The sequence below is a fragment of the Vigna umbellata genome, chromosome 3 (genome assembly GCF_029865625.1).
Source record: "Vigna umbellata cultivar VRB3 chromosome 3, Vumbellata_1.0, whole genome shotgun sequence".
Lineage (NCBI taxonomy): Eukaryota > Viridiplantae > Streptophyta > Magnoliopsida > Fabales > Fabaceae > Vigna > Vigna umbellata.
Window position 1 is genome coordinate 43050746 of NC_142167.1, and position 16258 is coordinate 43067003.

Sequence of the window (16258 nt, forward strand, 5' to 3'; positions counted from 1 at the left end):
TTTAAAAAATTGTAACTATGTTTTACAAAAATTGGTAACAAAACAATTTCTTAAAAAAATGGTAACACTTTTTATTACTCTATTGACATTTTAATCATTAACATATGTAAAAAAATATGATGGTAAAATACAAAAAAAAAATGAATTGATAAATTTAAGTAATGTAGATGAATGTAAATTGAAAAATGAAAAAAGAAAACAAAAGTTGGTGTACATAGTAATCCGCCAATTGGGTGTACATGGCATAAGCACAAAGCCCAAATTCGAAACGATGCCGTCGAGCGCGTGGCCATCATGTGTTTCTCACGTTCTTTCTTCCATTTTTCTCATCGCAATAAACCAGTGCAATTTCTAGGGAAGAATAGAAGCAAGAAACGAAAAAACGATCGAGTTGTGACTCAGTGAGTTCCGAGTTTCAAGTTAGAAATGGCGAGCGCGCTTCGGAACGTGAAGGTGCTTCCGAACTCGGGGAGTGTGGAGGAGGCGCGTCAACGCGTGTTCGATTTCTTCAGAGCAGCGTGCCGTTCTCTACCCTCTGTCATGGAAATCTACAACCTATACGATGTAACTTCTGTCGCCCAGCTTCGTTCCACCGTCGCCTCCGAGATCCGCAAGAACATCGACGTCAGCGATCCAAAAGTATTTTTCATTTCTTTTCATTATTCTTTAATTTTTTTTAATTTGTTTTTGAACATCTTCTAATCTTCTTCTGAGCTTCAATCAATTTCGGTCTAAGATAGTGGTTGAAGATTATTATTTACTTATTCATTCACCAATTGACCTTCAGTGTTATAGATTTGATTTTGTTCAGTAAGTGCATTGCAGGGAATTAGGGTTATGTAATTACAAAAAATTAATGGCAAAAATATGAATTTGAAACAGAAATAAAAGTAGAGTAAATTCCCTCTTATTGATGCTGTTTCTCGGTAAGATAATAAAGATGTAATATTTTGTTGTTTGTGGTGGAAGCATTGCAATTATTGATTCAATGGGGTCGCTTGTTGTTTCTTTCAAATTGGATTTGGAGCAAGCTAGCTTGGTTAAGTCTAGGAATTCTATAAGAAAGACGTTTTTTGAGATATTAGAAAGGATATACGATAATCTCCCTCAGTTTTAATATTTGACAATTTTGTTTTTAACCACGTTTAATGATGTCATGTTTGCAACGAACCTCACCTTATGGGTAAGGTTATTGTTAAACTATTTCAATGTATAATCTGGTTAGCTTTCAAATCGCCTGTTCTGTTAATGGAATACCATTTGAAACATGCTGTATGAAAATTCTTGTGTACGCCATTTAGTGTTTGTTTGGTAAAGAAAAAAGAAATAAAACCTGCGAAAATAGAAAAGGTAAATGGAACTAATCTAAAAATAAGGTGGAAATTAAAGGTGCTTGGTTGAAGAGAAGTAGAAAACAAATTAGGAGAGAGTTGAAGAGATGAATAAAAAATAGGTAAGAAATAGAGTGGAAAAGTACTAGTGTACACCACTCTATTTTATTCAATCAAACAATGAACAGTATTTCCAATCTCCCCATCTATTTTCTCCAACATAAAAGGGGCTTAGTTTCCCACATTGACTTAACTTATCGAGAGAAAATTTTACAAAGTGTCTTTACTTTGTAAGTTGTGGGCACATTGCTTGATTAAACTATAGGCTAACGAATGGGAAGAGTTTTGTAATGGCTAAGCTTATAGGATTTTCTCCTCTTCTAATTCAAGGGGATGCATTTCTATGATTTACGTATAGTAAAGAGGAGGCTGTATTCTTTGATCTAATGTGTTGCAAATGTGAAGGTGGAGGTTTTAGTTTCAACTTTATCATTGTCATGATAGAAACATGTGGAAAAATAGGATATGTCTTGCTGATATGTGGTTTAATTAAGGCTCCAAATTGGGTTTTCCAGATGGCGACCCATGACTATAATGGTTTTTTTTGTTTTGGCAACCTGTGAATCGTGTTTTGGTTGTCGGCAAATTAACATTTTTTATTAGCTTTGTTATCTCTTATTTCATGCCATGCTTAATGTTGTTATACCTCTGCAAATTTTGTAGAACACCACAATCTTTCTAAATATTTTATGTCTGGATGTGTCCGAAGACATGTCAGATTCTTCCTTTGATCCTTAGACACGATGAAACTTTCAAGCACGAGTTATTTTTGTGTACTTGGGCTCAGTGACTCTCCCCTTCAATGCAAAAAACATATATTCTACTTGGACATATAGTTTTTATTCAAATTCTGTATCTCACAGATGCAATGCATGGAAGACTTTGAAAGTGATACTTCAGTAAAAACTAAAGAATTATATCTGTGAAAGCTTTTAGGAATATCACTAATGTTTGTGGACGTTCAGGTGGTCGATATGCTGCTTTTCAAAGGGATGGAAGAGCTGATGAACGTTGTGAACCATTCCAAGCAGAGGCATCATATCATTGGTCAGTACGTAGTTGGTCAGCAAGGGCAAATGCAGGATTCAGCCTCAAAAGACCCGGCCATCTCTCCCTTTCTGAAGAATTTCTACAGCGGCAACTACTTTTGAAACTTGGTCATAAGCTGTTCTGTTTCCTCAAATAAAGAGTTATCTTAAAATGTTTTTGTATGTCAATACTGGATGAGATAATGCTTTTGGGTTTGGATCAAACTACTGCATTCATTCTTCCTGGCTTAAGTTAAGAAAGTGATGTTTTTGCTTATTGTTGTGCATGCTTGCACACGTGTAAGTCTATTTTATATCATTCCAGATGAATGAATACATTGGATAGCATGTTAGAGAAATAATATTGTATTTTTGTGTAATAATTCCATGATATTCGGTCACCACGATTCGCAGGTGCTAATGATTTTTTATGAAGCATCCTGTCTTTGCATTCCCATTAAGTGCCTTTTACTATTCGTTTGGTATTTTGCAGATATAGGGGGAGTAGAAGAAATAGATGAAAAATAAGTTTGTGCATTTGGTTGTGTAAAAATAGTTGGGTAAGGAAGTATCTATTTTTGTTTAAGATCTGTGATGTAGAAATTATGACAGTTTACACATTTCGCTCAACTGAGTTTAACTCCTTCACAGTTGTGTAAGGAAGGTAAAAGATGCAAAACTTATTGTTAGAAACTACACAATAATTGTGAATCTTATCATGGATGATCGAGATCTGAGAAATTAGGATATTTACTATGGTTTTTGGACAGAGGAAAAAGTTGACCTGCTATGTGTAGTTGTAGTAGTCCTATTCCAAAACATGTTTGTCTACAAAGTTTTAATATATCGATCCTTGGGAATGTAAAACGAGTGTTATACGCGAATTGGTATTGGAAACCACTAATAAACGTTAAATTTAAGGAATCTTTATTTTCTTAACTCATGGATTATTTTTTCAGGCCATTTACCATTTAAGTAATTTATATGAATAATTAATATTTTTTTCATGATTTTTTTTATTTTTTATATGGTTCTTTGCTTCAAAAAGCAAAAAAAAAAATTTACTATTAATAATACCAAATATTCTTTTTATTCTAAGTTTTGCTATTTCGGATAATTTAATCGAAGATTAAAATGCATGAATTCTTGAAATTAGTTCGTAAAATGTAAATAATTGTTTTATTCTTTTCTAGTATTTGGCCTTTTTCAATGAATAATTAAATTTGTAGATTTTCTTCCACTTATTATCTGAGAAATGGAAGGCAGCATTATTTATCACTCTTTTGAACAAAACTCTCATTGATTGATCGAAATTATTTAGGGTTTACAAAATTTAATGGATCGTACGACTTATTTATGTCTTCCTCTCCTAATTTTATATTTTTGAATAAATTTTGACCAACAGAAGAGAATATGTTAAAAGACTGTTTTTAATCACATTGTTTAATACTTTTATATCATCACTTCAAACCAATTAGATAGCCAATCTGACATTGATTTGCCCATGAAAGACAGTAAAAGAGCATCTTTGTAAGTTGTTTATAAAAGTAAAAATAAAATTTTAATGCGAATCTTGCTGGTATGTGTTTTTAAATTGAAAAACTCTATTGAGTTTTGGGAAATATGAAATCCCCATTAATAATGTTTATTAATAAGTTTCGTTCATCAATTTTCATGGGAAATGTTATCAAAACTAACTAAATTCGAAAGAAGTGATTCACGATCGCTTTTGTAACAGGACCAGTTCACACACTTTTGTGATGCAATTAAATTCACAATGGGTTCATGGCAGGTTTTCGTGATTGCCAAAGTCGGGTGATTTAAGGTGGTTCAAGCTAAAACGGCTTACCTATAATTCAATTGAGCATCCAAGTTTTGTGGAATGTTACACTAAATTTTAGGGGTTAGTCTCACTTTATCCATAAATATATTGCCGTAAAGATTTATTAAAAATTATTACTGTTAGAAGGTGAAATCTTACTCATTTTAAAAATTTTCTATACAAATAAAGCTGTAATTATTTTGGAACTAAGGTAACATAACTTCAAACGATTCACGGAGTTGTAGTAATTTTGTGAAAGAATAAATATTTATCTTGTAAGTAAAACCATGATGACTGCAATCTTCCATAATTCTACAAGTATTTCTCAGAATATTCGTATAAATATAAAGTGTATTATAATAAGTAAGCTCTTAGGATCAAACCTCATGATAAAAAAAAAAATAGTCCAAAATCGAAAATTCTTTGATTTGGTGCTATTTACTATTACAATGGTCAAAACTATTAAATAAAAGAATAAAATATAACCAATTTGTATGGATTCACATCCAAGGGAAAACAATGGCAACTAAAACAACTCTTAAAATATATCATAAGCAACTATATTTCTATGGAAGAAACAAGGCCATTCAACAATTTCAATGGTGAATATTATTAGTAGAGACAACAAGCATACTTTTTGTCACCAATTTCGTTTCTAGACTATGTGCCTTAATGAAGCACTAACATCAGTGTTACAAAGACTGCAATACAACACAAGTAAACTTGTCAAAGTAAAACCTATGATGAGCAAGTATTGCTGGTTGGTGATGGATCCATTAAATTTAATTTAACATACTATTTACCATGCCGATCAATCTCTTGGGCGAGCCAGCCAGAGTGAACTGAGAGCACGCAGCCGCGAAAAATAGTCGTGTATGGCAAGGAGGGCACGAGCCGATTGGCGAGTCGTCAGAATTCGGTGCATTTGTTGAAGAGTCTGCTGGCGAAGATTATCGGCCTTATATAAACACCACAAAAAGAGTAACAAGTTAGATATTTGAATAGCGTTGTTTGTTGCAAATAATAAGACATGAAATGTTTGTTTACAAGAGCATGTTCTTGGAGATTGTTTACAACACATGAGAAACTTCAATGGAACCAAAATGAGTTGGTCTAGGTAAGCAAATGATTCTTGCTTTGGTGGTTGAGATGCTAAATTGACATGAGTTCAGACAAAAGCAAAATCAGTACTACAGATGTTACATAGGAGATGAAAATTCTTGTGCAAACCAGCTCTAACAGTTATAACAACATAAAATTCTTGCCTTCCAACCAAAAATCTTTTGCTAATTAAACCAATCTTGAAATAGTATCATATTATTATCCTTTTGGCATGTTTCTATTTTGACATTTTTTTGTTAATTATATCTTGAAATAATATTAGTGTAATGTTATATCTCATCTATAAACATGTTAATTATTCTTTATGGAATAATAATAATAGAGTTAAATATGTTTCTCATCCTCAAAGTGTTGTAAAATATTGTATTTCATTCCTAAACTAAATTATAAAGTATTCAGTCCTTACACTACATAAAATTCATGCAAAACATCATTTTCAGCAAACATGTGGAGTGTTTCTCATATAACAGTTCTACAATGGACTATAATATAACCTCTACATTCCATTTGATGAGGAGAATATTTTACATGACTTCATCATGACTTTCATAAAGTACAAACGAAATACTTTATAATTTGCTTTAGGAACAACACACAATTTTTTATAATAATTTAGAAACAAAAAACATATTTAACCCAATAATAATATTATTATAACGAAAAACTAGTTTACTATGTTTCATGAACAATTAACATTAAATAGGGATGTTTCTGTTTGGTTGGTGTAGGATGTTGATTATCAATTTTAAATAAATTAGGAAATCGAGGATGCAGTGAAAGATTTTTCAATTCTTCACCAAAACCATGCCACTGTGCCAAGCTATTTGCATCGAAGCAGAAGAAGAATGTACCTGTCGAATGAATCCTTCAAGTGTCCCTAGCTTACCCATGGCCATAGCCATTTGACCCATGTAATTTGCCACATTCCCTGACGAACCAGATGAGGCAGGTGCTCCAGTGGACAAGGTCTCCGCAAGGGACTGTTGCAATGCTTCCATACCCTGAGACAATGCATCTTCTGCCTGTTGGGAAGATTGCTGCAAGTTGGTGATACCCATCAGCTGCTGTTCTGTCAGAGGTTCCAATTGATTTGCCAGCAGCTGCAACACAACCAAATTTGTAGGACTCAATCCAAATGCAAGGAAACAAAAAACTAATTTCTCAGTTATGAGAAACTTGGAAGTAGAGGTTAGAACACATGTTAATTATTCTTCTTTTGGCACTTGGCTACCACTACCAGAGCAGATTCTCATTCTTATGTTGATATTTATTGAAATTAGTCGAAGATACAGAGCCAATTGATTACAAAGCACAAGATATATTTAAAATAACAGATATATGGATAATAGCAAAAGATAATTATGGTTGAAAACTACACAGAATTGCTGAGAACAATTAAAGTTTATAAATGAGAATGAGCACAGGAGCATACCAGTTATGCATGTTCATTGAATTACAGCGAGAAAATGCAGAGCAAGATTCTAGGGGCAAATGCTTATTGTATTTTCTACAACTTAACCCTAATCATTTGTGTGTCGAGTAACAACTAAAACTAACTCTATCCTTGATCAAGAGAAAAATCAAAACCACAGACTACAAGAGGCATCAACAGCAGCATTCTCACATATCGTACAAAAGAAGCCCTATGTAATACACCATCACTCTCTTAGATTTTTGACCAGCCAGCAATAGTACATTACACCACAGCAACTAGAAATATATATTCAACAACTGACCTAGCATGCGAATGTCATTACTTCTTTTACACAATATTCTGCAACTAACTTGATAATCCCAAATTCCTCCGAGGGAATTCTACTGTGTCTTGCAACCATGACAACTGAAAAGAAAAGAATCAGTATAACCTCACCTTGAGGAGTTCAGATGACCGAAAACCACCAAGCCACAAAAAGCACCTCTCAGCAGGCGTTTTCCACATACCAGACAACAGATGGAAAACATCAGCCTTGGCTGCAACACCCTTCAACCTAAAAATTTCATCATAATGCGCCAATATACCATCAACAATCATGCGCAGTTCAGTGTCACTTGCATGAGAATTTACAGCTGCTCTTAGCTCATTTATTTGTCGATTCTGCTCTTCCAGCCACCTTGCATATTCTGCATCAAATTGCATTGCCCCTGGAAAATAATGTAATGATGGTTATGGTATGGATAACCTACCATAACTATGGAGAACAATGTTTACTGAAATAAATCGTTACAACACGACAGATTATACTATGTTTTAGACACATTTTTATATCAAACAATAGCAACGAGTAACTTATTTTATAGATGTGAGATACCATTTCCACTTAGTGAATGTGCTTGATCACCCGAGCTTGATATGAAGATCCCCTACAGAGGGAGAAACAAGATATTTTGTTTAAAATTAAACATGATTGCCAAGAAATATGAAGCAAGAGCAGAGAAAAAGAAAGCATGGAATTATGTCCAATTTAACTGTGAGGATTAACTAAAACCTCACCTGCTGTCTAGCTCGCTGAAGCTCTTGCTCTAGTTGGGTCAGCTTCAAGCGACTGCTTTCTAACTGTTGGACATAAGCCTATGTAAAGAAGCCACAGAAGTATGAGGAAAATGAGCTTAAGCCTGATGGTCTTTTTCCTTGCATTTGAATAGGAAGTGGGCACGTAAACATAATTATTCCTTAGAACTACCATAGAGGCCAAAGAAGTTTAAACATTATAAACAAATCACTGAATCAGCTATAAAGAAATTATCTTGACAGAAAGCACAAGAAAAATGTTGAAAATCCACTTCTTAACATAATATGAGAATCATTGTTAGAGCTTATTCTAACGAAATTTGTTGGGTTTAAATTGTTCTACTCACTATCGGATCGGTATCAGACCACTCATTAATGTTTAGTTCCAAGCTCGAGATGTATATACCTTGGAATGAGGAAGAATGTTGACAGTCTCACATTGACTAGAGATAAGACCAATTTAATGTATATAAGTGGGTGCAAACCTCACCTTACAAGTCAATTTTGCAGGATTTAGTTAGTTTTAAAGTCCACCCCTTAACAACAAAAAAAAAACAAAAAATTTCTTGAAGCACAATACTGAATAAGAAAGTAATACATCAATTTCCAATTCCCTTTTGCTATGAAAACACCTTCTTTAGATTCCAAAAAAATAAAATAAACCAATAATCAAGGAAATTGGCATTTGAAACATTGGTAAGCTCCAACAACACACACAGGACCAGTAGATACTGTTCATGTTCTTTGTTGTATCTAGCATCTTATCCTACCATTGCATTATCAAGCAGACCCAGATAACCTGTATATCCAAAATTATTCAAATACACATCCATAAAGCCAATGAGAAATTTAACTCAGGACCCCAATTATTTTATATTCCTTTAATAACTTTGCCTTCATTTTGGATTTTACCTTCCATTTTGGAATTTACCTTCCTCCTACCTAATAAAAAGGCTATATAAAATAATATGATGCTTAAATTTAACCAATGAATCTAATATTGATGATTAAAAGAAATATTTTGATAATGAAACTACACATTTAACTAAAGATTCTTTTATATACATATTACACTAACTGACATCTATTCAAGTGAAAGCAAATTAGAATATCATGAAATCACTTTTAATTTTTTATTTGAATTTTTAAAATTGAAATTAAGTTAATAAGGGAGATCAAAAAATTATTATATTAATCTTCAATTTTTTAATAAAGATATTACTAGAAGAAGCATATAAAAAAGGAACTCAGACTCTACTATAAATATTATTTTATTATCAAAATATTATACTGTATTTCAAAAACATGCATTGTTTGAAAGTAACATTGACCACGTAACTATTTGTATTGCTTAAAAACATTTAAATTAAAATTACTCAAATAGTATATAATGTTTATTCCAATGAATACATTAAATAAATTTGGTATTTTATATATTAAGAGTGAAACGTTCAAAATATTTAATAACAAAACTTTGATCAATGATTTTGAAATTAATTAAAAAATAATAAATAATAAATTAAAGTAAAATTTGAATATAAAGTTCAGGCCTCATAATTTCTAGACACAACTCTGATACTAAATTTTATATAAATTTTAAGGGCAATCTGTACCTTACAAACCCTCTTTTAAAGTTAGATTAGACTCAAATCAACTTTCTAAGAATATGGTCATATACACAAAAATACATGGCAAAGGGAGAGCAACAATGGGCCATTCACTATTTATGTCCTATTTGCACAACCAAAAAACACCATGACACAATAACCATATTAACACAGGGAAGCAAGAAAATATATGCATTTATATGAATGAATATTAAACAAAAAAGCTAAGTAAACACAATCCATACTTTCTTTCTCAAACGGCTTTTTCTTGCAGCTTCACGGTTCTGGGCAAGCCTGCGGAGAGTCTACAATAATATTTTAAAAAACAATTATCATCAGGTAACAGATACCATATGGAATTCTAGATACATTCTATATAACAAAATTTATAATATATTAAACCTTCTGATCTGATTTATCTTTTGATCTGTCACTAGAGTCAGAAACAATAGCAAGGGATTGATTTCTATCAAACTGCAAACACAGGGCACATCGAATGTTAGATTATGAAGAATATCTACCGACAAAGTTTCTTTGCTGATTTAAAGGAACAGATTTAAAACGACTTATATAATCTAACATTTTATTTGAACACTCTGTAGATTAAATTCAATCATGCAATTGGGCACTTGTTGAAAAGTTCATTCTGAACTGGTTGCCAAATATAGGTTAGGAACATTAGATAGCATCAGTTGAACAGTAAGGGGAAAACAGAACAGACGGTAAAGAAACTTCACCGGCTGATTCTTGTCGTCAGTGTCAACATCTGTAGAAATATCAGTCCTGGGACTGGCATCGGCCATGGCAGACTCCTCCTGGTTATCTGTATTACCAATTAATATAATGTCAGGATTTGATGATTGAACCTTCTGTAATTGCAACCTATGCAGCTCTGTTTGATTCGTCAATGGGCTTTTATCAAGTGAAGTTGGTAACTACATCAAAGAGAAAATACATAAAAGTAGAAAATAAGCCTTACTACCCAGCTAAAATTTCACCTCACTTACTAAAGCAGAAAATCCATTGGATGAAAAGAACTAGAGAAACTCACCTGATCAAGGCTATGAATGGGAACAGAACCCGGATAAATTGTTTGGCTACTTACTTTTAGTGAGTTGTAAATTGGGTCTGAATCAACGATTAAGAAAAATTATTAGCCAAAGGTAAGCCTATAAAATAAACAGTGTTTGTAGCATAAAAATAAATGAACCAGGTTATAAACATCCATTTCTAGGTGTTCAGCTAACAGTAGCATTTGTGCATTGATGTGTCTTGGAATGAGATTATTCCTTTTAGTTAATGTTACCTGTGCCAAGTAGGCTATGTTTGTCTCCCAACTTATTTTCACTTAAAAAGTTACTTGAAGGTTAAAGGCTAAAAATAAGAGGAGCAAGACTATGCTCAACCACCTAGATAAGTGGTCCAAAAAGGACCACAACGATCAGACTAATCTAATAATCATAACATTGTCCACACCAGATCCCCACCCCCTCCCACAAACCTCTCGCTACTGTTTGATGCTGCCACTGGAGGCAATTTCTGACTGGCGTTCAGTTTTTATTTTCACGAGACTCTTCTCTCCTAATTTATTTAATGTCTCTACTCTTCTCTTTGAGCTTTATCCTCTTCTTCGCTTTCATCACCTCACTCCCCTCAAACTCAAACCCCACCCTCATCAGCCTCTACACCCACCTCTTCTTCAACACAATCTCTCCTTTCAACTGCACAAGCTCCCCACAGGCCCACCCCATGGTCACCAACACAATGGAGGGGATACTAGCTCTTGATCTTGTTTGGAACCTTACCCAACAAGCCCCAAATGAACATCGTTAGGTCAAAAGGAAGCCTTTTCACAAACCCAATGTCTCCACCACCATTCAAGAGATTCTCGAGAAGGCCAAGAGTAAGGACAATGATTGGTTTGTTTTTTATGATGATGCCAACATAGGTATGGCACTCTTAATCGCCTCCACCACGAGGTTTCAAGTTATAGATTTCAAGCCTGCCCAGATTATAAAGATGTGACAGAATTTACTTTAATAGAGTTAGAGAGGAAGCTAGTTTGAAGGGGGCTTGAGGTAGTGGAATTGTGCGGTGGTGGAGAGCTGTGAGGCAGTGGCAATATTGACTTAGATTGGGGTTTTGGTAAAAGAAAAGACTGGAAGAGAGTTTTCCAAGTGACAATAACGTTTTTGATGATAGTAGTTGCTTATAGCAAACTTTGCTACCGAAAATAACCTTCAACAGTAGCTGCATCGCAGTGCTATTCACTACTATGCTTCCATACTAAAGCTTAATCCTTGTCCACTGTAGAAAGCTTATAAAATAGCTCTCCCATTTCTCTTTGATATCTTGATCTATAACCAAATTTTTTCCACCTTCATCCTTTACACATGTCCCATAGTTCAAAACTCTTGATTTCCGGTTCCTATTTTTGGCAAGCTTATCCATCTTTTGCACTCCATTCTTTGTGACTTTGGTCTAAATAAAAGTCCTCTATAGATTTAGATCAGGCCCCAATCAGTTTTTCCTTGCCCTGTTTCTAGCCTTTTGATACCTTGCTCAATTTTCAACCTTTTTAAGGCCTTCCTTTTGCTTCTTTTCTCAAAATCTTATTCCACCAGCAAGTATTCTTATCTCTTAGTCCAAAACCTTTATTTTACTCAAGATGGCCTAAACAACCTTCCTAACTGTAACTACTTGTTTCATGGATTTATAACTTCTCAGCTCTTTGTTTATTACTCTTATATTGTGGGATAAGACTCTCTTGCAATTACCATGTAATCCTTACAAAGCTACACATCAGAACTCCTTACCACCAAAAAGAAATCAACTTACAACCTCAAGGTAAAGAAGCAACCTTCCATAAATGCACAACACCATTTTTTTAGAAATGGTAATGAAAAACTAGACACAAAAAGAAAAATAGCAAGGTCCTATAAAGGTAATTTGACGGTATCATAACATGAGATAGTACAACATATTGACAGTTACATGTAAACTTGGTTATGTTTGATTGCAGAAATCTTACTTCCACTAAGGCCAACAGCATCCTCTACGCGATATGGCTGATCAAATGCACCAAAGTCAGAAACACGAAAAGAATCAATTGTGCTCCCCTCTGCATAACTGAATACTATGCGCTGTCAGAATTGCACTAAAACGTGGCAGTCTTTATACTTCATTATTGGGAAAAATCACATAAAAACAGAAGTCATCTATAAGTAGAACACAGAATTAAGTTTCCAAATTATTTCCAAATCCATGATTTTCTTTCTAAAATATATATCTATTCCCACTGAAACAAATCCCAGATTTCCAGTAAAAGGAGAAACTTTAGAGCACTTTTACTGAAAATGTAAAAGGAAACAAAGTGTGCAAGGAGACACCTGGCAATGGAATGCAGTAAACTTTGTCAAAGCAAGTTCAAACAATTATGACAGTCTTTTCTTAAAGCATGACGTGATGCTGTAACTCAATTTAAAATTATATCTCATTGTATCAGTTTTAACACCATAAAAAAAATCAAGAGGAAAAATATAAAAACAGGACGGAAGTTAAAACAGAGGTAACTTTTTCTGCAATATATTTCACACACAAAAAAAATAAACAGCATTCTGCTTCTACATATAAAAATGGGTTATTGAACTGTATGCCTATATCATGGTAATGAAATGAGACCATAGCACACAGAAATTTGCTAGTGGCTGCTACTGAAACCCACTCCGGTATTGTGCCAATTGTACCAAATTATATACTAGTCCAATATATCATAATTTAATCCTCCCACTCTTCAACCCTCTCTGTGAAATAACTTATCTAAAGATACTCATTCATAGTAATCATGCACACATTACATATTCTCCTAAGTCCTCATGAATAATTTGCAGACTACTTTCCCTTACATCATCCGGTTTCTTGTATAATTTGTTGTGTGACGTAGATTTCCAATATGTTTCCCTATTAGAATGATATGATGACAATCATGAGTAAAGTCATGGTCTTTTCAGTTGATTATTCTTAGTTTCCCCCAAAGTCTCCAGCTACAACGACCAAGATAAGACCAAGACCTCTCAACATTGTCACACAAGTCTCCAACATCAAAGTATTATGAAGCCATGCGAGTGGGCATAGAACAAAAATCTCCCTCAACCCCAAATAACTCTCAATACAAGCACCAATTGATAGGTATTCACACCTATCCAATGAAAAAGGGAGAATTATATTATTTGTGAAAATAGAGAAAGTACTAAAACGTAAGAGCAACATTTGCTCCTAGCCAAGGATAACACCTCTTGGCCCAATGCAAATTCCATAGGAAAACGAGAAAGTGTTATCTCTCACCTAGACTATGCTCATTCTTAACTAACTTGTACTCCTATGTCTAGTATATTGTCTAATTAGAAATTTACAAAATGGCTGAATTTTAGCCCTCTTCCAACGAGTGCAAACTTACAAGGGCTTTATGTAGTCCATCTTGGAGTATATGCATACCCATGGTACTATAAACTATTATCAAGGTTTAGGCTCCCAACTGAGGCTGAAGTTTTTATGTTAAATCTTGAGCAACTGCTGCATTTGTGAGAACAGTTGCTATGTGGATCCCTACTCATATCCCTAGGATCTTGAACTGAAACCTACCTTCACAAGGATTGGGGATTCAAGAAGAGACGTAATTATCCCAATTACAAGGGCATGAGTGCATTTTGAGCACCATCAGTTTGTATAGATTTATGCTAGCAAACTGATAACTATAACAGAGCCTTTTAGTATTATTTACTCCCCATTCAAAACAAAAGAAACGCAAGCAACCACAAAAATTACAATGTTATAGGTATTCTAAGTATCACCTAACATCATTAAAGGAGAAATAAACATCTCAATACAAAACAGAAAGAAATTTCTTATGTACCACTGGTGTAAGCAAACATCGAATGAAGACCTACTATAATTAATAAGTAAAACCAAGATTCACAACAAAAAATTCAGCAGAAATATGAGAAAATGATAGAAGAGAAAAAAGAAGATTTCTCCATTTATGCAAATACTAAACCAAGAACATTTGGAAAGAGGAAATTTACCTAGAATTGGAAATGGGTAACTCAGAATTGAAGCTCGGCATTCCTCTTTCAGCTCCCTTGTCATCTTCAACACCAAAACCCCCGGTAGTTCTACTCCCCATACATCGTTTTCACCACCACATCCTCAATTCCCCAGCAGCTCAACAAAACACGAAAACCTAAAACCCCTAACCCAAAACAAAACAAATTCAATAAAAAACATGGCGTCTTCAGTAAAGTTAAAACCAACTACTAGGAAATTCTCAGACCTAGCACAAGACAAAACAGAATCAGAAATAAACATTGAACAAACCAATCCTAACACCCCCTCCCCCGAAAACAGAAATTGCTATTACATCCTTAGAAACCAGAAAGTGAATGCCAATCAGAAGAACACGGCGAATACCACAAAGAAAGAAAAACAAAATCACAAACTGTAGCAGCAACAAAAACCCTTAAGCTGCAGAATTAACTCGCATGAGCAAAAAATCACCAACGTTTGTCAAAAAAGTGCAAACTTTAGCACATCCGTGTGCACCCATAAGCCGCCCCAACTTACCGAGAATGAGAACACAGCCCACCAAACGAAGTGCTCCAAAGTCAAAGCAACACACTTTGAGAAGAAAAAGACTAATTTGACACCACCCCAGATGTCCCAAATGAAAAAAAAAAGAAAGATAAAATAATAATTTAAAATAAATAAACAAATAAACACCAAATCTAAGCTCAACTAGATCAAATTTCCAAAAATCACCTGGTCCCAGTTGCACTAAAATCCACCATGAACATCACAGTCTTTACTCATGCAACATAAAACTATGGTAAAAGATGAAGCAAACCCACCTTGGAATTCTGATGATGATGATGATGGGTATGATGATGGTACTGTTGAACTTTGTTTGTAGTTATTGATTTTAAGATTTAAGTAAAGAAGGGAACCAAGAGAAGAGAGAGAAAGAAGAGAGAGACAGGAACAGGGATGATGCCAATCTCTAGATGTCTTCTTCTGTTAAAATCTTCCACTTTCCAAGGGCTAATGATTTTCTAATTAAAATTTTCATGGTAATGTTTTAGTGCTTTAACATGGATTATTATCAGTATTTTATTTCTGATAATTAATATTTTTGTTTGACATTTTTATGTTGAAACAGTTTTCAATACTATGTTGGTAGCATCGTGTCAATAGTTTAAAAAAAGTGATTGATGATCAATTTGTTTCCTGCTACTGATTCTGCTAGATAATTTTGTTTAATGCAGGTCTATGTTTTCGGACAAGAGAATCATGTATTTGTGGTTTTTTAAAATAAAAAAAAATTATGTTAATTTGTAAATATATTTTTTATTTTTAATTCCACATTTTGGTTGTTGTTATTTTTTATTCTAAATTTTGAAAATTAAATAATTTTTGTTACATTTTTAATTTTGCATACTTTCATATTTTATATTTTCGTTAATTAAATTATTTCTTGATGGTATCTTTGATAAATATATCAAGTTCAAGATTCAATTGGATAAAGTAAAAGAAATAAACTATATTCAAAATTAAATAAAAATATGTACATGTTAGAGAGAAAAATTACATGTTAATAAACCTAAAAAGCAATCTTACTTAAAAAAGACAATGATTACTGTTAACTACAATCCTTCAACTTGAACAAGTATTTTGAACTGAATCAGAACAGTTTTATTGTAGTTTATTATTAGTTTTTTCAACAATAC

General features: G+C 33.5%; 2 protein-coding genes across 10 annotated transcripts; one reads left to right on the forward strand and one right to left on the reverse strand.

Moving 5' to 3' along the window:
• The first annotated feature begins 318 nt into the window (after positions 1–318).
• Positions 319–2820, forward strand: LOC124828210 (LYR family of Fe/S cluster biogenesis protein). Its single transcript, XM_047301455.2, has 2 exons — positions 319–639; positions 2357–2820. Exons 1-2 carry the CDS (start codon positions 427–429, stop codon positions 2540–2542), a joined length of 399 nt encoding a protein of 132 aa, XP_047157411.1. The 5' UTR covers positions 319–426; the 3' UTR covers positions 2543–2820.
• A 1943-nt stretch (positions 2821–4763) lies between these two features.
• TGA6 (TGACG motif-binding factor 6) lies at positions 4764–15540 on the reverse strand. 9 transcript variants are annotated; one of them, XM_047301447.2, is made up of 12 exons: positions 15383–15540; positions 14561–14727; positions 12511–12608; positions 10531–10607; positions 10217–10414; positions 9882–9953; positions 9725–9784; positions 7855–7932; positions 7673–7724; positions 7234–7505; positions 6215–6463; positions 4764–5199 (listed from the first exon to the last, which is right to left on the reverse strand). In XM_047301447.2, exons 2-12 carry the CDS (start codon positions 14659–14661, stop codon positions 5053–5055), a joined length of 1404 nt encoding a protein of 467 aa, XP_047157403.2. In that variant the 5' UTR covers positions 14662–14727; positions 15383–15540; the 3' UTR covers positions 4764–5052. The 9 variants fall into 9 exon arrangements, with proteins under 9 accessions (XP_047157403.2, XP_047157405.2, XP_087966522.1 ...); XM_047301449.2 differs by having other exon boundaries at positions 14561–14718; positions 15383–15534; XM_088110396.1 differs by lacking the exon at positions 15383–15540 and adding an exon at positions 15294–15315.
• Positions 15541–16258: the final 718 nt, after the last annotated feature.